General features: G+C 48.8%; 1 protein-coding gene across 6 annotated transcripts in view; it reads left to right on the top strand.

The window, feature by feature from the left end:
• Positions 1–24,416, top strand: part of AUTS2 (activator of transcription and developmental regulator AUTS2) — a 768,033-nt gene that overhangs the window by 728,204 nt on the left and 15,413 nt on the right. For 3 of the 6 annotated variants that reach the window (XM_066202162.1, XM_066202160.1, XM_066202164.1), the window contains 7 exons: positions 11,897–12,401; positions 13,877–14,130; positions 15,597–15,838; positions 16,209–16,253; positions 20,327–20,422; positions 21,713–21,784; positions 23,387–23,416. In XM_066202162.1, the coding sequence (XP_066058259.1) occupies positions 11,897–12,401; positions 13,877–14,130; positions 15,597–15,838; positions 16,209–16,253; positions 20,327–20,422; positions 21,713–21,784; positions 23,387–23,416 (1,244 nt within the window). The remainder of the gene's footprint in view (positions 1–11,896; positions 12,402–13,876; positions 14,131–15,596; positions 15,839–16,208; positions 16,254–20,326; positions 20,423–21,712; positions 21,785–23,386; positions 23,417–24,416) is intronic. The other 3 variants (XM_066202165.1, XM_066202161.1, XM_066202163.1) reach the window with 2 other exon arrangements.

Below are 24,416 nucleotides of genomic sequence, written 5' to 3'. Positions count from 1 at the left end.
GCTGCAAACAATCTCTAAGACTTAATGAGCTCTTGCTGGTTCACAGTGGTCCAAAGAAGTTGTTATTGTGCCTGTTAGAGAGTGCAGAATTATAACATCGGAAGAGCCTCATAAAAAGACAAGATGGGGTGTCAGGGAAGCCATTCCCGCACTACAGGGAGGTCTGTGGGACACACAAAGGCATTTCTTTCCATGGTAATGCAGTTTACAGGTGTGTAATCATCTGTAATTCTGGTCTGATTAAACAGGTGTCTTTCTTTCTGAAGTTCCGTCAAGCTGTAAGAGAGGACAAAATAGAGAGAGGGAAATGTTTCATGTTTTCATTATGCATAAAGCAGCCCTGGATCCCAAAATGAAGCAAAAGAGGGAATTTGGAGAGCTAAAGTCTACTGTGACTTTCATGAGCTTCTCTCAAAGAAGCTTCCACAAACCATCATAAAAATGTCAGTGTGAAATATCCGAGCAAGAGCAAATTGAACAACCTGGTGATTCTAGTGCCTTCATGTGGAGTCTCATGCCTGCAAGGGTGTGCAAAAGTCAATAACTGGAATTGGAGGTTATTGATTATTTCACCGGGCTGCTGTTGAAACATCATATGTGCTTGATTTGGTCTTCAAGCACCCGCTAAATGCTTGGGTTTAGTTTTACCTCCCTTTGTGAAAATAATTGAAAATACTATAAAACTGAAAGTGTCTGGAGTTTTTTTTTCCCCAGTTTTAAAGTATTTTTCTTAAACTTCAATAAATGTTATTTGTCAAGGTTCCCCTCACTCCAGGATGGAGATTTCATGCCACAGGTGGGGGCTATTCATAATTTATAAGGCATTGAACTTTCTGTTGGACACTGCCACCTGCAGCTCCATGGATTTTAGGATGTTTGGATTACATCTGTCTCCTCCTGCCTCTGCTTCTTGGAAACGAAAACAGTTACAGAAATGGCCTTTTCTCTTTTAAGCTGAAAGAGAGTAGGTTTGGGTGGGCTATTGGGCAGGAATTGTTCCCTGGCACAGGGTGCCCAGAGCAGCTGTGGCTGCCCCTGGATCCCTGGCAGTGCCCAAGGCCAGGCTGGACACTGGGGCTGGAGCAGCCTGGGACAGTGGGAGGTGTCCTTGCCATGGCAGGGGTGGCACTGGATGGGCTTTGAGATCGATCCCTTCCCACCCAGCCCATTCCAGGATCCTGTGACCCAGAGTGCTGTAGCTCTGCGAGAGGAGCCAGGCTGCCCCTGGGAGTGTGGGAGGACAGAAACCAACCCCTTTGCCCCAGCTCGGCAAACCCCCTACTCTGGCCCTGATGATCCCTGGGAGCTCAGCACAAGCTGTGGTGCTCCCTTGGAGGGATGTATGCCCTGATAAAAGGTTTTGGAGAGGATCAGCAGAGAGGGGAAAATAAAATAAAATGTGAGTTGTTCAGCTGTTAAGGTAAAAATGAACGCTGAGCAATAAAACCTCCTCTCTCCACAGGTCACCTGTGCTAGGTGGGAGAGGCTGGGATATTGCATTCCCGGCCAGCTCCGCAGAGCACCAGGCCAGAGGAGGGGCTGTGGAATGGCTGTGGGATTTTCTTCTTCTCTCTCCACACCAGTCATCCAGACAAAGTGGGAATTGCTAGTGTGCGGTTTTGCAGCATTCAGGCTGCTCATTCCTTGCTGGAAAGGCGGAGGGAGCTGGGGCTGTTGAGCGTGGAGAGGAGCCCCAGCTGAGAGGGGCCCTCAGCCCTGGGTGTCCCTGTGTGCAGAGAGGGGCAGAGCAGGGCCCAGGCTCAGCTCCGGGGGCCCAGCAGTGGCACCAGAGCAACGGGCAGGGACTGAGCCCAGCAACTGCCCCTGCACAGGAGGCACAACTTCTGCCCTGGGCAGTGCCCAGCCCTCGACAGGCTGCCCAGGGAGGGGCTGGAGTCTCCTCAGCGGGGATATTGCAGAGCCCTCTGGACACAATCCTGTGCCCTGTGCTCTGGGACGGCCCTGCCTGAGCAGGACTGGCACCAGTGACCCTCCGGGGTCCCCTCCAGCCTGGCCCAGCCCGGGGTTCTGGCACACAGCTGGCACGAGGAGCCATCCTGGCCTGGGGAGAGTGGTCACCTCCCCCCCAGCTGCAGGAGCCCCAGTGCCCCAGTCTGGCTGCCAGGGGCTGCAGCAGCGGCCGGCAGGGAGGTTTGGTGGCAGCTCTGTTGCCCTGACTGGAGCATCCCCAGCACGTCCATCCCCAAGCGCCCTGGCCCGGCAGCGCCGCTGCAGCAGCTGGTGCCTGTGAGCCCAGGTGTCTGTGTCACGTTAATCCCCAAATCAAATAATCAGCTGCTGCCTAATCAGGACTCCCTTCACATCCAGTTAAACACATGCGTAACTTGAGGGAGGCTCTGACACTGAGCCTTGGTGGTGGTTTAGGACCTGCAGCGGGTGCTGCTGTGCAGGGTGAGGGACAGGAGCAGCTTTGCTGGCATTTCTTGCAGCAGCAGGACTGCTGGAAGCAAGCTTTGCCAGGTCAGGCAATGGGTGCTTTTAGAAAAAAGGGAAATGAAGAGGGAAGAGGTTACTTTGAATTCCAGCTGTTTCCCCAGACCAGCTTATAAAACAGCTCCACGTGAGAGAAGGGCAAGGTGGGACGGCGTGGCCACGGGTGGGGGCCCCAAGCTCTGCTGCGCAGCACCACTGCTCCACAGGGTTTTGTAATTTTTGATGTAAAAGAAATTTCATGAAGTTAACTTGGAGTATTCTGATGGGTTTGTAGTGTGGGAATAAGGAGATGGGTTCTCATCTCCCTGCCTCACACATTCCAAGGAAGGTTCAGGTTGGATGTTAGGAAAAAAAATTTCTTCACTGAAGGAGTGGTTTAACACTGGCACAGGCTGCCCAGGGGCTGTGGTGGAGTCCCCATGCCTGGAAGGGTTCAGAAAACCAGTGTGTGGTGTGGTTTAGTCTGCACGGGAGCCAAAGGTTGGACTTGATGATCTCTGGAGGCCTTTTCCAACTTTAATGGTTCAGTGATTCTATAAAAGGAAGAAAAGAAAATTGTAAGTTGAGTTGTAGAGCTCCCTGGTGGAAGGTAATGTTAAGGCAAAGAGCTTAGGAGGGTTCAGAGGATTATTAGATGTTTACAGAAATAATAAAGAAGTTATCACAGTGCTGCCAGGTGGGATATCAGTTTGCCAGAGGAAGAAGCCCTCAAGGTTCCGTGTATGAGCCAGCCTCGTGCTGGGAGGGCTCGGAGAGGTTTCCTCGGGTGTGGGTTGTGGCTGAGAGGCTCCTGCTGTCCTAGTGCGTCTGCAGCTGGTGGGAGTGAGGACCAAATCCCAGATGGAATGGACCGCTGGTGTTCTGCACCGCTTGTGAGCCCTGATTGCTGCTAAAACGTGGTGGGGTTTGCTGTACTGGCACTCACACGGGTGCCATCTGCAGAGGGAACATGAAACACCGGTGGTGAACGGTACAAATTGTTTATCTCTATAAAGAGCCTTTGCTGTCAGCGCTGGGACACAGCTGCTGCCAGCTGGGGCTGGCCAGGGTGGGCATCCCAATTCCTTCCCAGTGCTGAGGGTGCAGTGGGGCTGGGCAGGGATGAGCCACACACCCCAGATATCCCGACTGACAGCTGAGCAAACTTCAGAGCTCACAGCTGAGGGTGATGATGTTGGCTCCGAGGATTAGCACAGCAGGTAGCCGTGCTGGCACAGGGCAGGGTTTGGGCTGAGGGATAAGTACACATTCTTTCATTATTGCAGCTAATAGGAATCTGCCAGGCTCTGAGGCACTGAAAGGCTCACTGGCCACCTGTGAGTTAATCACAAAGATTTGCCTCATTCTGTATTTCAGCTCACTTGGAGCCCGTAATCTAATTTCCAAACAGAGATGAGAAGAGTGAACAATTCATTTTCTGCTTTACATGGCTGTGCTGGTAAACTTTTAATCCTTTTAGAATTACAGTTCCCTGTCACATGGAGGCAACACCACACAGTCCTGTGCATGAGGCTGGAGGCTTTGAATGCACCATTGCTGGATAATAATTAGCCTCAGCAGCCAGGCACAACATGAATCAAAATTAAAGTTATGAATTGTACTCAGTTGTACACAGTAATGATTCCAGTTTGGATAGAAAATCCAAAGTCTGGGGCCAGCCTCAACCTCAGACATCAAGCCCCAATGTTGGTGTCCTCTCCGCATGTGGGACACTGCCGTGCCAGTCCTGTGTCCTGCCAGCTCATTCACCACGTCCCAGGGACAGTGTGGGGCACATCTGACTTCAATCTTCATGGCTTTATTGTGGATGTTCAGATTATGAGTGGGGCTCTCTGCTGAACTGAGCTGGAGGTGCTGGATCAGCTGTGAGCCTGGTGCTCATTCCTGCTGCTGTGTTTAGGATGTGCTCAGCCTCTGAGACAGCTTCTCCTTCACAACAAAACCACCCCGAGCTGCAGCTCTGCTGTTCTCACCATGGACAGCCCAGCTGGTGTGTCCTGAAGGTGAGCACTGCTCGTGGTGATGTGCAAAAGCACTTTCTCAGGGTCTTTTTAGTGGCCTGTGTGGGCAGGGCACAGATGGTCCACGGCTCTGGGGTGAAGCACTTCAGTCGGAGCTTCCCTGAAGACAACATCTCTGTCAGGAGGAAAGAGTGGCTCACAAGGACCATCACACTGACTTTGTACCTTTGCTGGGATTTTGCTTCCAGGTGCCAAGAAATTCAGACAATTTGCAAAGATCTGGGTGTTACTGCACACATATAATGAACACAGTTAATATGACGCTTCGTTGACCAGAAACAATAAAATCTCATTTCTGCCCTTGTTGCTACAGTCCAGACCAGAAGAATCCTTCCTGGGCATTTGGAGCTTACATTGGACAAGCCCTGGCACAGCTGCCCAGGGCAGTGGTGGAGTCACCACCCCTGGAGGGAGTTAAAAGATGTGCAGATCTGCCATGTGGGGATGTGGGTTAGCAGTGGCCTTGGCAGCGCTGGACTCAATGATCTTGGAGTGTTTTCCCAACACTAATGACTCCATAATTCTCTGACATCAGTCTTTTTCTCTGCAGCACTGGAAACACGAGGAAATTAGTGCCAAGCATGAAAGCAGTGTAAAGTGACCCCCATGAGGGAGCAGGGATGTGAAAGCCCAGCAAAGTTTCCTTGTAGACACCAATGAGCTGAAATAGTTGTAATTAAAAATGGGAATTCTCATGGTTGTGCCGAGCTTCATCTTAGTGTTAGCAAGTATTATTAAGCTCTCTACTTATATTGGCATCATGCCTTTAAAATCAGAAAGTCTTTGGCTGTAAAGAGCAAATTCACGAAGGAGCCAGGGCTGTGTGGCTGGTGAGCTGGGGGTGTGACACCTCTCAGGGGGAATGGATGTGTTATTTTGCTGTATAAACAGATCACACACATCTTTGTGGTCCCTGGTATATTAAACTGAGCCGTCAGGTTACATTTGAGCAGTGTTCATAGGGTTATATCTTTCAAGCTGCTTTTGAAAGCTGGTTTTGTTCAAGCTCGTTCAAGTAATCCTGTCACACACAAGTGGGATGAGCAGATGTCATGGGCATTTCAGGGAATATTGTGGATCTGTAGCCAAGGCAAATCAATGGTAAGGAAGGGGGGGGGGGGGGCGATGGAGGAACTCAAGTTATTTTCCTCCCTTTGTCCTCTGGTGGGGTTAAGCCTGTGCTGAGGTGATGTTCCTGCTGATAGTTGGAGAAAATGATCCAGCCTTGCTGTCTTTTCTGGTTTTAATTGGTTATTGTCTTGTACTGTCACCTCATTTACTCTGGGCAGGTTTGAAACGCCCTCCCACCCTTCTGCTCTGTCCTCTTGGGGATCACAGGATGTTCCTGTGACAGCCAGGAGAGGAGAGGGAAGCAGAGAGAGACTTTGGACAAGACTTTGGGATGGAGGGACAGGACACAGGGAATGGCTTCCCACTGCCAGGGGGCAGGGATGGATGGGACATTGGGCAGGAATTGTTCCCTGGCAGGGTGGGCAGGCCCTGGCACAGGGTGCCCAGAGCAGCTGTGGCTGCCCCTGGATCCCTGGCAGTGCCCAAGGCCAGGCTGGACACTGGGGCTGGAGCAGCCTGGGACAGTGGGAGGTGTCCCTGCCATGGCAGGGATGGCACTGGATGGGCTTTAAGGTCCCTCCCAACCCATTCTGGGATTCTATAACTCTTGAGATTTAGGTGCATAACAAGCCCCCGGTTTTTGCCACAATTCTGGAGAGTCGGGGCAGAAACCCTCAGATGTTTGGATCTAAGACAGTCTTTGAGCAGAGATCAGGAGCAGAGCTCATGGTTGGGCAGGTGGGATTTGTACCCTGGCTCCAAGCTTTGTGCTGGTGCCAGAGGGGAGGGAAGCACAGCCTGGCCTCACCGGGGCTCTCTGTGTGTCTGGGTGTGTTTTAAAAGCGTTGTCAAGACCTACACGTCTGTGACAAAAATGCAGAATTGAAACAGAGAGGTGAAACTCTTTGATCACAAATGCATTATTAGTAAAGAATGTTCCCCGGTGACACTGTCAGCATCACTTCCCACCTGGGAAGTTTTCCAGCCCATTTGGAGCCCCTTCAGTCGTCCCTCAGGACCTGGCTGTGGAATACTTTGGGGCTGTGTAGTTAATGATGTTGTTTATTGATTCCCAGCTGGATGGGTTAGGAAGTCAAGAGATTTTATTGGAAATAAACCTTTGGCTGTGTGTGTTGAAGCAGGATTGAGTTCTTGCAGGGTCTGTGAGGGTGTTACACCTGTCTGCAGCTCCTTCCTACTTACTGAAGTACCAGGATTCCTGACAGACAGGGGTGTTTGGATATTCCTTTCTTCACTTCCTTCTGGGAAGCTTTACCCCATTCCTGCGTACTAGATCAAGGGGTGCTTTTTAAAAACAATGAAATAAGTGCTGTCAAATGCTCCCAGTGCACAGCTCTAGGAGTTACATTTATGGAGTATGTTCTGTGTAACAGCTGGATGAAATAAATGGTTTCATGGGCAGTATTGGAGCACTGTGCACTCTCAGATCAAGGCCAAAAGCAGCTCATTGACTGAAGAATTGTCAACATCTTGTGCAATCCCACTAAGTGCTTCTTTTCATTGATCTGCGACTTCGTTGTTGACAATTAAATCCCTTTCAGTGCAAAGGATAAACATTTTTAACAGGAGGTAGCAAAATCTTTTGTCCTGAATGATTTTCTTCCCTGTTTTATAATTAAGTACAAAGTGTGTCACCAGCCTTGCTGTTCACTTGTGCTAAATACCTGCTCAGTGTGGAGTAATTGCTACCAGCAGATGACAGAGCTGCAAGGGACTGTGCTTTCGAAGGCATGTTCTTCATTTGCATAATCAAATGCTTTGTTAGTGTCCTTGGAAATTAGGATGAAAGATGACTGTGTGCTAAAAATGAGAAATTGTTTTTAGCAAATTATGTGTATCCAGTACAACAGCTGAGCTGCTCTGGGGCCTGTTTGATGCGTGTTGGCTGCTGCACCCAGAGCCTCGTCCCTCCTGGCAGAAACAGCCCCTGGCACCTGCCTCTCCCTATCCAGACACTGCACTGACCAACGTCTCATCAATATGAAATGGACAATCAGGGCTGCAATCTGATGAATTATTTCAAGCCTTGTACGGTGCTTGTGAAGAGCTGCTGGTCTGTGGGCTTGATCTGTCCTGCATTCCAGGACTCCAGAGGTTGTGGCAGTTTGTGCCAACTTCCCTCTTATCCGTGGTAAAGCTGGAGAAAATGAGTTTGAAAGATCTGGGTTTTTGTCTTGCATTAAGAAGTTTGGAGAAAACTTGAGTTTGGCAGATCCAGTGTTGTCAAGAATTCAACTTACCAAAGCAGTGAAAGAAAATTAGGACTATTTTTAAATTAAATTATGCAATAAAATATTTATTTGGTGAATGCTCAGTCCCAAAGAGGATGCTGCAGAACACTGAAAACTCCTGTAATTTTCTCGCTTGTGCAGTAAGGACTTTGAGCTTAATCCTAAACTTTCCTCTCAGGAAAGTGGAATATTTAGTGCTGGTTCTGAGTTGATCTCTGAAATTGCCTGAGGCCAGGTGTGGAGAGGCTGAATCTGAATGCAGGCAGGAGGAATGACAGGATTTGGTGCAGCCTTCTTTCTGGATGACGCTCCAGACCTGGCTGTCTCACACCTGGACATGGAAAAGTTGGATGATTTTATGTTTGGTAAACAAGTTGGCCGCTGTAAGTTTGACATGGTCCTGCAGAGGTGTCCCTAAGGGGGTTTCATTCCCCAGGGTCTGGAGTGCCCAGGACACTCAGGACTGGCCGGGCTGGGGGTGGCCATGGCACACCCTGTGCTGGCTCTTGGCACCCTCTGTGCTCTTCGGTGCTCCCCGACATGCTGAACCCATCTGCAAACATCTTGGCCAGGCACAGCGAGAGGGTTCTGCAGTGATGGTTCTCTGGGAATCATCCGGCAAATTCCAACAGTGCCTTTTTGTCAGTGGAGAACCCCTGCGCTGTTCCTGTGGCTGTGATGTTCCCAACTGGCCACCTCTGGCCAAACTTTAACTCTTTGGGACCACCCAGATGGGAGCCGGAATGCAGAGTTCAGGTCAGATTTTAGTGGTTTGCATGGTAGGAAGAGAGAGAGTGATGGAAAGATGCATGTTGCCTGTGTTTGTTTTACAAATCCGTGTCTCCAGAGGGAAGTGTTTGCTGGTTCTCCCAGCTACAGAGTCTCTGGGGGTCACCTGAGTCACCTGGGTTACCTACAGGTGTCCCCAGGGTGGCCTTGGCTGCTCCCTGGTGTGATGGAGCCAAGCCAGTGATAGTCACATACACAGCAGGGTGACGTGGAGGAGACTGGAGTTCTGTGTCTTGAGTTTGTGTGCTTGACTGATAAACAGAGGAATTTGAGATTAAAGGCTAATCAAAGGGCACAGGAATGGAAGACAGTGAAAGCTGCATTTCCTCTCTGGGAAATGCGAATGTTCCTCAGTCCTCAGCATCAAATTCTGGCTTTATTCCTTTTTTACTGGAAGACTGGCTGTTGGTGGATGCAGTATCAACCCAGTGGAAAAAGGGGAGCCTGTGTCAGCATGGAAGTTACATCACAGTCACTGCCCTCCTGAATCCCAGTGCAGTAATTCCGCTTTATGCAAAGCAGGGTGTGGAGACAGCCAGCAAATGAAGTTAGCTTTGTCCTTGCTTAGCTGGTGGGTGGAGATGAATTCCTCCGGTGATAAACAATCTCAGAAAGTTGGGTTGTCTGTGTCATAGTGACATTAAGGGCTTTTTTCCTCCAGAGTTCTTGCACTGAGGCAGTCAGTCAGGGTAGGAAAAGAGCAATCTCGTCTGTGTGACCTTGAAGTGCTGTTGATGAGGACTGGAGCCCTTCTCATGAAACCTGTGATTGGTGACGTTTATCACTGAGGGGGGATTTCAACTCCCCTATAGATGGGCCTGAGGATTGGTTCTGATTTATACACCATGGTTCTCAGCAGGCAGGGCTGTGTGTGCTGGGACTCCTGCACAGCTGGGGCTCACTGTGGTGTCACACAGGAGAGGCAGAACCCACGGGCATGGCTGGTGGGAGGCTGGGAATAACATTTATTTTACTGCAAGCAGCATCTTCCAAGTGCAGACTCCCAGGGATGGTGCTCGGGGGCTGTGCAATGGGGATGTGAGCAGCAGCAGGAAACACCCAGGAGACGGTGGCATTCCCAGCCCTTTCCTCCTGGGGAGGAGGGGCAGATCCCCAGCACTGCGCTGTGCTGAATAAATGTGACACATGAGAGAGGCTAAAAATACCAAAGGAAAGGATTTAATGAATGCATTGAGTGCAAGGTGTTCCCTGCAGATTTGGAAATATCATCTCTGCAGGATTTCCAGACCACCAGCTGGAGTCATGTAGTAGGGCATTGCTAGGGACAAGCCAGAGTCGTCAATGCCATTGTGTAAAAAACCCCAAAAACTTGTAACTCCTACACCCACGAGGACTGGGAACATAAATCCACCTATTCCTGAACAAACTTTGCTCCCAAAGTCGGAGTTGCTCCATTCCAAACAAATGTTGTTCATTTCTCTCCTCCTTGGGGACCTGCCTTAACACACGTGGATCACGCTCTTACTTTTAATAATGTTTGATCAAAGAGGATTGATCCACAGAGTTAATGCAAGCAAAGTTCCCTTTACCTAGAACCTGCAGTTTATTGCAGTGAGATAGAACCTCGGGCATATGGCAGAGTAATTGTTTTTGTCCCTCTGGAGTCCCTCTCTTGCCCCCATAATTGTCCAGTCCAAGTTGTTACAGATATTCCAGGAGTGATTAAAGAAGGCCCTCATCAAATGAGCCTGTTTACCTCTTCCCACTATTTCTTGCTTCCTTTTTCTCCTCTTTACCTCCCTTATGCCTCCCTTTATCCCTTTTTTCCCCATCTCCTGTCTACAACCCATGAAGATCCTCTGCTTTCCCAGGCTGTGTACCCTTGCAGTAGGCCTGTAAAACAGTGAGCAGGTACCTGGTGTGGTTTATTTTTGATCTGTTAATGACATTAAACCCAAATGATGCCATTTTTGTCACACATGGCCGCCAGGCTGCCTCCAGGGATGTGATGGTTGGTAAACATGTGCACCAGTTCACTCCCATCCTCTGAATTTCACTCCTTTACTTCGGGGTTTGCACAAAGGAGCTGCCAGCAGTTTTCTCTGAATGGATATTGTGTCATTATGCATTTAGTCATTTTACCCCTTCAAACTAGCAGAAGGAGGAGTAAAGGTTTCTTGTCTTGGGGTTATTTAGAACACTGGACACTTCTATTCTAAGCTTGTCCCAAGCCCCTTCAAACCTCACGTTTCCCTTGGGCTGTGTTTCTGTAGTTGCTGAAGGTGTAAGTCCAGCTGTTCCAAGTTGTTGTGCAATATGGCCCTAAATGGGTTCTGATCCCCCACCTCCAAGGCAGCACCTTTCCCAGTCTTGGGTCAGCAACATTCCCCTGGATTTGTTCCAAGGGGTGCTGTGGATCAGATCCACCCTGGCAGAAGGTTTGGGGAGTGGTTCCAGTGGAAAATTGCTGTGGAGCCCCAGTGAGCAAAGCTCCAATGTAAGGATTTTAAAATTATAATTATATTCATTAATATTAAAGAGTTGGGAAATAGAAGTAAGTCACTCCATGATCAGCCAAACCAAAAAAGCCAGGGTTGCTGCTAGTGTGTGCTTTAAAGTTCAGATCTTGTGTCATGGGGAAGAGTGTGGAGCCCCAGGAGCAGCCGAGGGAGCTGGGCAAGGGGCTGAGCCTGGAGAAAAGGAGGCTCAGGAGGGACCTTGTGGCTCTGCACAACTCCCTGACAGGAGGGGACAGCCAGGGGGTCGGGCTCTGCTCCCAGGGAACAGGGACAGGAGGAGAGGGAACGGCCAGCTGGCCAGGGGAGGCTCAGGTTGGACAGCAGCAGGAATTTCCCCATGGAAAGGGCGGTCAGTCCCTGGCACAGCTGCCCAGGACAGTGGTGCAGTCAGCAGCGCTGGAAGTGTTCAAAAAGCGTGTGCATGTGGTACTTGAGGCCATGATTTAGTGGTGGACATGGTGAGGGATTGAACTTGGTGGTCTTTTTCTTTTGCAGCCTTGACCATTCTGTGGGAAGCACAGAGCTCAGGTGGTGCTGGCTCCCTCGGTGGGTCAGTTCCCTCCGTTTGTCCCCTCAGTGGGGGAGTGATGATGAGTAACAACGATGGAGAACAGGAGCGCTAAACAGGGTCTGTCTCCTCTGCCACGTGTTTTATTTTGAGGAGAGTTACTGGGGCAGATGGATTTGATTCAGTTTGTCATTTGCCTGGATGGCTCTTGATGGAAACAAACTGGAGCTGCCCGAGTGCGAGTGGCCCACAGTGGCTTTGGGTTGGCCTGTCTGTCTCACGATTAACCGTTTTCTCTCTCTGTTGTTGTTGTTGTTGCAGATAAAGAGGTGGGAGTTGGCGCACTTGCTGACAATGACGACCCTGGTGCTAGGGGCCCAGCTGTCCCCAAAATATCAGGACTAGAAAGGAGCCAAGAGAAGAGCCAGGACAGCAGCAAAGACCCAATACTTGAGCCCGTGGTGCCTAAAGACCCCCGTCCTCAGGTGACGCCGCCGCCGCTGGAGCCGCCGCCCGAGGGCCGCTGCCCCAGCCCCGCGCTCGCCCCGCGCCCGGAGGCTCCTGCCCCACAGCCTGCCCCGGCCGTGCCAGCGCCCCCAGCCCCCGAGGAGCCCGGCCAGCCCTGCAGCCAGCCGTGCAGCCAGCCGTGCAGCCAGCCGTGCAGCCAGCCCTGCGGCCAGCCCCCCGGCGGCCAGCACCCGCCGCGGCCGCAGTCGCCGCTGGCCCCGGCACACCCGGCCCTGCCCGCCGTGCAGCCCCATCCCCAGAGCCTCTCGCAGCCACTCTCTGCCTACAACAGCAGCAGCTTGAGCCTCAACAGCTTAAGGTGGGTACATGGACAGGGGTCTGGGCTGCTGGGCTGAGCCTGGAGGGGGGCTGGATAAAGAAGTGACAGCCCAGCCCAGCCCAGCCCTGGGAAATAAAGGGCACTTGGTGCACTTAACCTCGATTCCTCCCCTGAGATGAGCCGGGGTCACTCTCTGTGACCCAGTGAGCCCATAAACTCTGGGTATTTTAAGTTCCTTTGCTTTGGATTTTTTTTCCCTGCCGTAGTTGGGTTTTTGGAGGGAATTTTGCACAGTATAGATCAGGGGAAGAAAAGCCCAATTCCTGCACTGGGCTGCGCTCTGAAGACTGACAGTTTTGCCCTCCCATCCCTGTAAATATCTGATATATCCAAGCACTGCCATGCCCCAGGGCCGGAAGCCCAGGAGCCCCTCGATCAAGCTCCAGCTGGTGACAGCCCAGCACCAGCAGTCACACACCAGGCCCTTCACAGCTCCATGTTTTCCTGCACTGCTGACACCTTGCCAGGCTTCAGTGTTCTTCTCTCACCTGGCCACGGTGAGATCAGCTTCACCTTTTATCTGTGGATAACAAAGATGAGCAGTGAGATTAAACACCACCTGCACAGGAATCTGTGATGTCCCTCTGAGTCAGGGACCTCAGGTTCCCCGACTGTAAGCCGGGTTGCCATTCTCCAAATCTGAGCTCCCAGCAGGCAGATGTGACCTTCAAGACCTGGGGAAGCAGCGCTGTGGTTGCTTCATGGTTTGACTAAAGACTGGGAGGTGTTTAAGACCTGGATTTATTTTTAACTAAGCTGGTACTGCTTGTCTTTAACAGTCACTGCAATAGAAGCGTGTTGCTATTTGAAATAAAGACAAGGAGAATTAGGCCTTCCATGAATGTATTTTAAATACTCCTTAGTAGAAAATGAAACCTGAAAAATTGCGGCCAGTGTAATCACAAATACTCTTTTGTTGACTCCTCTTATTTTATTGTGGGGGTAGAGAGGGGCATTATCTGTACAAGAAGCACAAATCTGTTGTTGCCTTCTCAACTTCATTTCACATTTTCTGCAGTCTTTCATCGTAGTAATTCACAGCAAAAAAAAAAAAAATATTAATGCATTGATTTTGAGCTTCATTTGCCTGAAAACATAAACCAGGAGCAGTCGTGTAGAAAAGACCTGATAATTATACAATGAATGCACAGGGCTGATTACTCCTTTGTGTGTCACCCCTATGCTATTGTGGGACAATACCAACCTCTTGCAGTGAGGGAGAACACAGCTCAGGTGTGCAGGGACCACGAGAAGTGAAGGATAACAGAGCAGGTGCGGCAGGTGTTGGAGAAAGGGGTATCCCAGCGGTAGGACTGGAAATGGTAACTGGGATTTGTAACACGCGCTACACCCGTGCTGTTTGATGCGAGGGGCTGCTGAGGTTGTGCTGGTGTGTGTGCTGGGGCTTTTCTCTCTCCGTATGAGCCCCTGATGGCTTCTCCTCTCGTCCACAGCAGCAGCAGGAGCAGCACTCCTGCCAAGACTCAGGCGCCTCCCCCGCACATCTCGCACCACCCGTCGGCGTCGCCGTTCCCGCTGTCCCTGGCCAGCCACAGCCCCCTGCACAGCTTCCCGCCCGCCCTGCAGCCCCCCGCACACCCACACCACCCCAATATGTTTGCCCCTCCCACGGCTCTGCCCCCGCCACCCCCGCTGACGTCAGGGACGCTGCAGGTTCCAGGACACCCAGCTGGTAGCACTTACTCAGGTAAGAGTCCCGTGTGGGACGCCCCCAACTCTGGGGTTGGTCAGGATAACTGGGGTTTTTTGGTGGGGAGAGGCTGTACTCACTGCTGGACAAAGCGACAGCAACGCCAGACAAATACCTGAACATGGCCAGGGACCTTCCCTCTGCCCTGGGAGTGACTGCTTTTGGAAGGTGACGGTTTTCCCAAGTTTGTTTTGTTCAACCCACGGTAAAATCCCAGCAGAGTTCATGATGTGCCCACACAGAATCTGTCATCCCTACAGCAAAGTTCTTCATACAGTTGTGGTCTGTGCCCAGCAGAGCTTCCCTGGCTGCAGGGAGGGTCTCTGCGGGCTGAGCTCACAGCAGTGCTGAGCTCGGGTGTGTTCAGAAGGTTTGGGTTGGAGGGACCTTGAATCCCGTCCAGTGCCACCCGTGCCATGGGCAGGGACACCTCCCACTGTCCCAGGCTGCTCCAGCCCCAGTGTCCAGCCTGGCCTTGGGCACTGCCAGGGATCCAGGGGCAGCCACAGCTGCTCTGGACACCCTGTGCCAGGGTCTCCCCAGGTCACTGATGGGAAGAAATTGTAGCATTTGTGTAACATCATTTTATGTCCATGCACCAGAGTGAGCAACAGCCACTTGTTTGGTCACTCCAGCTTGCTCATCCACCCTCACCTATTTCGGACTGTGTCCATGCCCATAAATGCTCAGAGGACTGAAAACAGGCTTGGTGAGAGGGGAGATGGAAACTTCATACTGTATCAGACCTTTGAGATCTGAGGGAAGACTTGAGGGAGCTTTCCTGTCCTGTACTGTGTCATGGTTTGTCACTGGGAGGTTTTAAATACAGTGTCGCTACCACAGACAGCAAAAGAAGTGACACAAGGCCTGGAAACCCCCCCAGCTCGGGGGAGAGGGGTGTGTGTTGTTTTATTGTTTGTTTTCCCCGTACTCGGCACTGGTGAGGCCACACCTCAAGTGCTGGGTCCAGTTCTGGGCCCCCAATTTAGGAAGGACACGGAGGGGCTGGAGCGTGTCCAGAGAAGGGCAGCGGGGCTGGTGAGGGGTCTGGAGCACAAGTCCTGTGAGGAGTGGCTGAGGGAGCTGGGGATGTTTCTCCTGGAGAGGAGGAGGCTCAGGGGAGACCTCATCACTCCCTACACCTCCCTGGCAGGAGGGTGCCGCCAGCTGGGGTCAGGCTCTGCTCCCAGGGAACAGCAACAGGATGAGAGGACACAGCCTTGAGCTGCACCAGGGCAAGTTTAGGCTGGACATTAGAAAACAAATCTTCACAGAAAGAGTGGTGGAGCATTGGAATGGGCTGCCCAGGGAGGAGGTGGAGTCACTGTCCCTGGAGGCTGGATGTGGCACTCAGTGCCATGGTCTGGGTGACAAGGTGGTGTTAGGCCATGGGTTGGGCTGGATGATCTCCGGAGTCTTTTCTAATCTCCTTAATGCCATGATTCCGTGGTTGTGTGTTTCAGAGCAAGACCTCCTGCGCCAGGAGCTGAACACGCGGTTCCTGGCCTCGCAGAGCGCCGACCGCGGCGCCTCGCTGGGCCCGCCGCCCTACCTGAGGACAGAGTTCCACCAGCACCAGCACCAGCACCAGCACACACACCAACACACCCACCAGCACACCTTCACGCCCTTCCCCCACGCCATCCCTCCCACTGCCATCATGCCGACGCCAGCACCGCCCATGGTGCGTACCACAGGCAGAAATGTGAGGATAAGTAGAGCACAACTCTATTCTTTATTACAAAAGTGTTGTGGGGAAGGGCTTCTGTGCTGCCCTGGGGTGTCCCTTTGTCAGTGTGAGGTTCAGGTGGCAGCACAGGACTGAGGGATGAGTCTCTGGCCAGTCCTGCTTGGAGTGTTCACACTGGGGCCTTCTCCTTTGTCCTGTCCCAAAAAGATCTTGATTGACTTTGAAGGAAGAAAAAATCCCAAACAGTTTCATTGGAAGCTTATTTCCTGCGTATTTTTTCCTCTCTGTTGGTTGCCAAATAATAGAGAAGTTGTATTCTATTTTGCCAACAGAAGTAAAGCAAGAAAATATAAAGTAACTAGTTTGTGCTTTGATCCCTTTGCAGTTTGACAAATATCCTACAAAAGTTGACCCCTTCTACCGTCACAGTGTGAGTTTTATTGCTCTGTTTCCAACTGACTTCACTGCTTTTCTGTGGTGGGTTGGGATCACCACTCAATCAATGGCACAGTGTCAAATCTCTCCCTAATCATCACTCCAGGATTTACCATTATCGTCCTTGGTTGCTTTGGCTTTTGAAGGCTTGTATTCATGGTGCTTGTTTCTGATAAAGATGCAGTATCAGCTTTTCCAATCAAAAGATCTCTTGCTCACACACCATTTGGAGCCAGGTTTGATGTGAAAAGATGAGACAGAAGAGCTGACTGTTCCATGAAGCAGCAGAGAGCAGTGGTTCCATCACGGTGTTTCAGTTGTGCCACAAACCCTTGGGCTGATATTTTTGCTAAGGAACTTGAAACGAACTGACAAACTATCATACAAATCCTTCAGGGATAGATAATCTAATAGTTTTCCCAATCTATCATATTTTGTTTGATAAAATCTGAAAACCTGTCTTATTATTCAGATTTCAAAGGCTCATCTGATCCACTGGGCTTGTTATGTTTTGAAAGCTCTGTTTGATGACAGCGACATGAATCCAGCTATGCACTAGATGTGTTTACCTAAGCTACCAAAAATGTTACTTACGGAGATGAACTGATTTTTCAAATTCCAGTTAAATGTAAAGCTTCTGCTCCTAGGGGTTTGAATCCACTGATTGATTTGCTGCTGAACTCTGGGTTGTATTTTCTTCATCCTATTGGCAGAGGCAGGTGTCTGGCAAGAGTTTCTTGATCCAAGAGCAATATTTTGATGAGAGAAGGAGTACTGCATCAGCACTCAGAAATCTGCAGAGCATTTGGCTTTATGTGTTGGTTTTGCTTAGAAGTGGAACTGGGCAAAAAGAACTGGTTAAGACAATGGCATCTGGATTAAACACAACCCCTGCTCACAGCCTGTCCTGCCCCTGGACAGTCCTGTCCATGTCTGCCACCTCAGTTGAGTAGCTGGGGTGCTGTTTGCAGGCTCAGAGCTCCAGGAGCACTGGGCAAACATTCCCACTTCCACTCCAAAGGGCACTGCTGCTCAACTGCACCAGTGTTAAATTGCACTTTGATTTGCTGAGCTTCACACGGGTTCAGGAGATAGATTGTCATCAGTGTGGCCTGTGGATCCCAGCAGGAACACAGAATTGGGAGGTAGTACATGGATTTTAGAGAAATCAAGCACAGAAGTTGGCAGGGTAGGATAGGAAGCCCTGCAGAAGTCTCCAGCTGTATCTGCTGTTCTAATTCAGTCATATAATCTCAGAAATCTGGGAGTTACCTGGATTGCAAAGGCTGTGACCTCACCCCCTTTAAGGTCAGGAAAGCTCCATGCCGTGCTCCCTTAGCCAGGGAGCCGTGCTGGGGCCAGGGCAGGAATCTGGTCCCTCCTGCCTTCCCTGCAGAAAGATTACTTGTCCTTGGGAGGGGGCTGCCACATGGTCACTGTGGGACACTGAGCAGCCTCTCTCAGGGGATGCCTGTGGTGTGTGCACTGGGCTAACAGACTGTCTGTGACCCCAGCCAGGCCAGCCCAGTGTCCCCTGGTCCCACCCCTGGCACTGGGCAGGGCACAGGGAATGGGAGCTGCCCCTTAGCTGGGCTGGGGGCACACCCACAGGGCAGCAGAAATGCAAATACTGTCAGAATGTGGCACTTGCACAGAGCTGTTCCTAGGGACAGCAGCTTCCACTGTAGATCCACACCTGGAACTCAGATACCTTAAAGTTGGCAGTAAGTGTGGGTGAACTTTGTAGGAGAACAGGGCCTGCTGAGACTTAAAATCCACCTACTTTGGAGCAGGCAGTGAAGCTCACAGAGAAGCTAATGTTGAGTTTTAAATCAGTGCTGTTCCTTCTCTTTCAGCATAGTGAGGCTTTGCTTTTACCTGCAGCTGCTGCCAAGTCTAGTTTAGCATCACAGAGACCTGGCCAAGGGAAGCTGGGGTTACTGCATGTTTCCCCAGGGAAAAGCTAGAAGGGAAAACCGCTGCTCAAAAGAGAAGGAATACTTGGGAAGAAGGAAGCACTTGACTAGGAAAGGTGGATTCTGAAAGCTGAAGGAATTTAACTGATACAATTTAATCATGGAGATAAACTATTTATATTTTATTAATAATTCTGACCTTGAGGAAAGGTCACATTTGATTAACTTACTACTTGTTATAAAACTGAGGAAAGAATTCCTTATTATTAGTCATAGCCAACAGAATACAAATGTTACATCTTTTCCCATCACTTAGAATTAGTCCATTACACAGAGAATTAAAGACAGAAGACACTGGAGAATTTAAAGCACATTTTACTCATTAAAAGTTATTGTAAATGAGGAAAAATGTCTCTTAATGGTTTCCCAAATGCCTACAGTTCAGTATCAACTAATCTCGAAATGTTTTCTGCACCACTGGCTGGAGCAGGTCCAAATTAAATAGAATTAAAAAACAACAGCAGCAACATGAACGGAGGCTCAATACCAGGCTTTTAAACTGAGAGAATCTGATCCCTCTGAAATGTTTTGTCAGCTTTCAGTAAATACAATATGGATAAATGACCTTGCAAGATAGGCTAGTGGGAGAAAAAAATGATGAAGAAAAGCATATGTTTACGCCTGGCATATCCAAATCCATCACAGCTTTGTGGTAGTGATTTACTCCGGGATGGGATTTGCTCAGTGCTTTCCCACCCCTCATGTCCAGTCTTTGACTTTGCCCAGTCCTGCTTCTGTTCAATTGGCCATTAACTCATTTATTTTGATCTTAAAAGTAGCACACAGTAGTTTGACTTTGCTCAGCCATGGTCAGAGGGGAACTGCTCTCAGCCAGAGAAACCTGTTAGGTTTTTGGGTGGCAATTCCAGTGGAGCTGGCAGCCATCCTCTCTTAGATCCATCCCCTCTGAGATCCAGAGGTTTCATGCTGAGAATGGGTTTGGAGCCTGATGCTTTGAATCCCTGACTCCTGCCAGGAAGCAGTTTGGTGTGTGACAGCAGCATTTTCATAGAACTGGGAGAGTTTTCTGTCACAGCAAGATCCAAAGGTTCACTGGCAGAGCACAGAGACCAGGGGGGCAGGTTGGGATGTGATGGTTTGTCATGGAGTCACAGAGTGGGTTGGGCAGGAAGGGATCTTAAAAACCGTCTCTTCCAGCCCTGCCATGGCAGGGACACCTCCCACTGTCCCAGGCTGCTCCCAGCCCCAGTGTCCAGCCTGGCCTTGGGCACTGCCAGGGATCCAGGGGCAGCCACAGCTGCTCTGGGCACCCTGTGCCAGGGCCTGCCCACCCTCCCAGGGAAGAATTTATTTGTTTAATTTACCTGCTTGTTTCCTTTCTGTTTGTCTGCATTAGCACAGAGCAGCCTCTTGTTTTTTCCCAAATTCCCTTAGGACAGAGCACTGGGGTCAGGGAGGTCAGTGGAGATGGACACGTTTTTGTGCCGAGCAGTCTCTCTTTCTAAAAAAACTCCCATACATTTCTGGGAAGTTCTGCCTTAACATTTTGTTTAAACACTAATCTTTGACAAATCAGACTGTCTGTCTGCTTGTATTAGATGTGGCAGGATATCCTCTCAGACAGGCTAATGAAGTAAGAATTGTGCATATTTTCCTCATTTCCTACAGATACCATTAAAATCCCAACCTACTAATGGAGTTTTAATGATACAATATCCTAGAACTCGTAAAGGTTTTTTCCACTTAAACAGGAGATTTCTGAGTCTCATTCAGCTCAGGATTCTGCCTTTTTTCTTGAAAGGAGTCACAGACTGAAACCGTTTAAAACCTCTCCATTTTAAAAATTAATAATTGAGGGGCAAATGTCTCCCTTATGCTCTGCTGGCCCGAGGCAGGTACAGGTTGCTGGCTGTCTGATTTTGGAACTGCTTTTAAGCTCTAAACCTCATGACATCTGTGAACATCCCATTGACTGCTTTAACTAACATTGTTGCAATGAGATCACTTCAATGCTTCTCAGTTTTCTCCATGTAACATTTTCCTACTGTTCTGCAGGAATGCTCTCTGTGTCCTCCTCAGCTGCCTGTGCTGCTGGTGAGCCAGTGTTGATGTTCTTCTCTTTCTGTTGCAGCTGTTTCACTCCTATCCTCCAGCTGTATCAGGTATTCCTCCCATGATCCCTCCCACCGGCCCCTTTGGCTCGCTGCAAGGAGCTTTCCAACCCAAGGTGAGACAGGAATTTCCTGGTACTGCTCAGATACACCCTGGGAGCCAGGCCAGGGCTGGGGTTAGCATGGGCTTCACATCCTGGAGCAGCTGAGCTCTGACCTACAGCTTCATTCCACAGGGGACAATTGCCTCTTTCCAAATTTGCCACAAAGAGAAGTTAATTCTCATTAGGTTCATATACATCTATGAACATTTTTTTAAAAATTATATAAAGGCATAGTTAACTTTAGAAGCAATATAATTAGATCTGAGATAGCGTGCATTAATGAAAGGTCATGTAATAATCAGGTTTTTAAGAAATGATGCTCATTATTGTTTACTCATTTCCATAATTACCTCCCAGCTCCAGCACAGTGCAGAACACGGATTTGGCTCTCCTCTCATGGGTGATAGCTGGGGGAGACATGTGGCAAGTTCAGGACTTTTCTCTTTTGTTTTTGTGGAGTCACTCTGTATTTGTCAGTGGAGGAAGTCAGTCTGTAGTCTTTGCAGCTAAAGACTGAAATCAGGGGTGGAATTTCTGCAGAGGAGACACCTTCTTCCTTAAATTGGCCCATCCACTCTAATGACTGAATATGTAAATTGCAGTTCATTAGTGGGATTCTTCGTCTGTATGGTAATCAGACTGTTAACAACTCTCTTATTTAATTGTTAGTTATGCTGGAGCTGATTTCTATTTTCTTCATTTTGATATAGGAACAAGCTCTATCTAAATGTTGGGGGTTGGGTTGGGTTTTTTTATTTGTTTGGGGGTTTTGTTCCCCACAAAGCTGTATTTTACTAACTGACTGTTTAGATTCAAATAATGGGAAGGGCTTTAATTTTTTCCAACTGGATGTTTTCCTGATATCCATCCATATTGTGACAGACCCTGTGGATGGAGTTGAGGTCCTTGTGCAGTGATGCTCTGTGTGCTGAGTGTATCACTGATAATCAACAGAGCAGGGGCTGGCTCCTCCAAATGCTGCTTTTGATGCTGTGTCATAAATGTGTTCCTAATCAGGTTTTTCACATCAGAAGATTTTCTAGTTTAAACAGTCACTGTTCCCTCAGTGGTTTTGATTAAAGTAATGGGAAGTTGGTGGACAATCAAAGTGTGGATATGGAGATGATAATACTCATATTACTGAGTGGATTATAATAGTTCTCCTTTCCTTTTTAACAAGTTTGTCTCCATTGCTTAGACAACATAATGATAAAGAACTATTATTTTGCACTTTCTGTTGCTTGGAGGCATTGTTACTGTTGTGCAGCTTATTAATGTTGTCTCTCCTTGTGGAATTTCCAGACTTCCAATCCTATTGATGTTGCAGCCAGACCTGGAACGGTCCCACATACTCTTCTACAGAAGGATCCACGGGTCTGTAAAAATCGTTTTCTTTTTCTCAAGTTAATCTGTTCCTCCTGGAAACCTTGAATGCTAGAGCTGCCATCTTCAGTATGTCCAAATTAACACCCTAAAACCAAAGGTCTCTGAGCTGTTTGATCAGGGAGGGCTGCAGAAGTTCTGTGGGAACATTTAAAACAGCCCCTGTGCAATGGCAGAGCTCTGTCCCTGCTGGCTGCTTTTTCTCCCCAGGCCAGGTAAAGGCATAAAAGTCCAATTCAACATAGAAAATGTACAAGCCTCCCCAAGATTTGTGTTTGTACTCTGTAATTGTTTTTAATGTGGGTAATGACAGCTATTCCCTGGGTTACTGTAGCATTGATTGCCCCAGTGAGATACGGATGCACTTTATTGATCACTTGGTGCCTCTGGATTTCTGAGTTCCAGCGGATGTGAACAGCATTTATTGCCTCAGCACTTTATCTCTCTGCCCAAGGATTGTTGATGTGTTTGAATTCGTAGCCATTATTTCCATGAGGAATTTCACACTCGAATTTTAGCAGAACTGTCAGACAAAAGCACTGAGGAGCTCTCCCTAAAATTCCGGGTTGTGGCATTGATGAACTTCCAGAGCTGTTGTCTTTGTGTTGGACCAAGTTCCAGTACTTGGGGTTGCTCAGCAGTGGAGCTGAGGTTGAGCTTTAAACCAAAAGGAACCACATTTCTGTTTGTTTATCTAAGTGCAGAGATAACCAGAGCCTCCCATCAGGAAGTCATTTAGCTTTATGTTCCCTTTCAGCTGGGAGTGAGTTTCGATTATTTCAAGATGATGCATTGTGCCATCACTGGGTCTGCTAAGTACCTTCTGCACCTATAAATCTCCTTTAGTATTGCATTTCAAAACAGAAAATCCAAAACAAATGAGCAGTACCCAATAAATTGAATTATTTCCCAGCATTTATTGATAAAATATGAGCAAAAAAAGGGGAATAAGAAAATAATCTACTCCAAAAAAAAAAAAACAAAACCAACAGGCCACATCAAAAATAAAAATGAGAAAATTGCATTTTTATATGGGCCCTGTTTACCAACATCTGTTTCAGTGTGAAAATAATTAAGGCAAAGCTCATTTATGCCAGAGAAGAGCTCAGGCAGCAGCGAGGCACGAGGCCATGACCTTGGCTGGTGGGCAGGCACACTGCTGGTGTGCAGGGCATGGCTGACACCCCATCCCAGCCATCCCAGCCCCTCCGTGGGATCGTGGGCCTTGCCGTGAGCTGAGGAGCTCTGAAAGATGAGAGCAGGAGTTAGCCCAGAGGACAGATCTGTGCCTCCATCAGTGCAGTTAACCAGCCATTTCTGCAGCATTAAATCAACAAATTGCTGCTGCTGCCAGGGGCCAGAGCTCCTTGCGAGCCTGGCGGAGCTGTTCATCACCACTCAGGTGCCACAGCCAGGGGGAGGGGACAGCATGGAGATGGAGGCTCAGGACTAATTATTATCCAAAAGGGCTTCATTTGAAAGTAAAATTCTAACATTTTAATTTTGTCTCTTAATGAAGCAATACAGATTTGCTAATTAGAGCAATTGTTTGAGTGACAGGCATGTAACCAAGCTGTCATTTCTTCTTCACAGTTGACAGATCCGTTCAGGCCCATGTTGAGGGTAAGAAATCTTCCTGTGCTCCTTTTTGTCAAGCTTGACTCACTCCCTCCAGGTTGCAGCACAGAATAATTCCAAATAAGAGCTGCCAAGTGTCACCTGGGCAGTTCTGCCCTGCTTTTGGGGAGAGCACAGGCACTCCTGCAGCTCTTGATCACTCGAGGACAAGGCAGAGTTTCACACTTGGAAGTTTTGCTCTTCTCATGCAACCCCTCATGTGAATACTTGAGGTTAAATATTGATGATCCTTCCATCGTGGTTTCCTGAGGCACATCCTAGAGATCCTGGCAGTGATTGCCTGTTAATTCACTGCACTCTGAAAGAGTTTGCTTTATTATTTTACTGTGTGTTTTCAGTCTTATTCAGTGTGGCACGTCGCAACCAGGTATCTCACTGTCCACTGTAGACAGACAATCCACTTCAAACACAAAATATTTTAGAAATAGGGCTTTAAAGATCTGGTCCATCACTCATACAAAAGGGAGTTTTGTTAATTTTTCAGCACATTCAAGAAAAAGATCTAGATTTTGATTTAGTGAACTTGCTAAATCACAGTCAGTTTTTGCAAATTAGCAGAAGGTTTGAGTTTAGGGTAGTATGTCTGTGAGATAAGGTTTATTTTTTATGATTTAATTATTGGTTGATACGCAAATAGAAGGCGGACCGTGTGCCATGGTTTGTGAAAAATTTCATTCACAAGTAGCTTAAGGAGACTCTTAAATTCCTGTGATAATTTTTAAATCTGCAGGATTTTACAGTCATTACTTGTGTAGGTAACTACAGACCCTAAGTAACAAAATCAGAGAAAGTATCTCCTCAAATGAGTCTTTTTCAGACAGTTTCCAGCTGTGCTGGAGATGGAGTACAAGATCACCATGAGGCATAATAAGCACTCAGGTTCCTGCCTCCCCTCTCCTCCCTGTGACGGGGGGGACAGAGAGGATGCAAAGACCCCCCCAAACAGAGTGAACTGAGTGACCTCCAGTGTTGTCAGTACATTTAT

The sequence above is a fragment of the Chamaea fasciata genome, unplaced genomic scaffold (genome assembly GCF_029207755.1).
Source record: "Chamaea fasciata isolate MVZ Bird 193981 ecotype frontalis unplaced genomic scaffold, bChaFas1.0.hap1 SCAF_21, whole genome shotgun sequence".
Taxonomy (NCBI): domain Eukaryota; kingdom Metazoa; phylum Chordata; class Aves; order Passeriformes; family Sylviidae; genus Chamaea; species Chamaea fasciata.
Note: the sequence above shows the minus strand (reverse complement) of the source record. Positions and strands in the feature narration are given on the sequence as shown.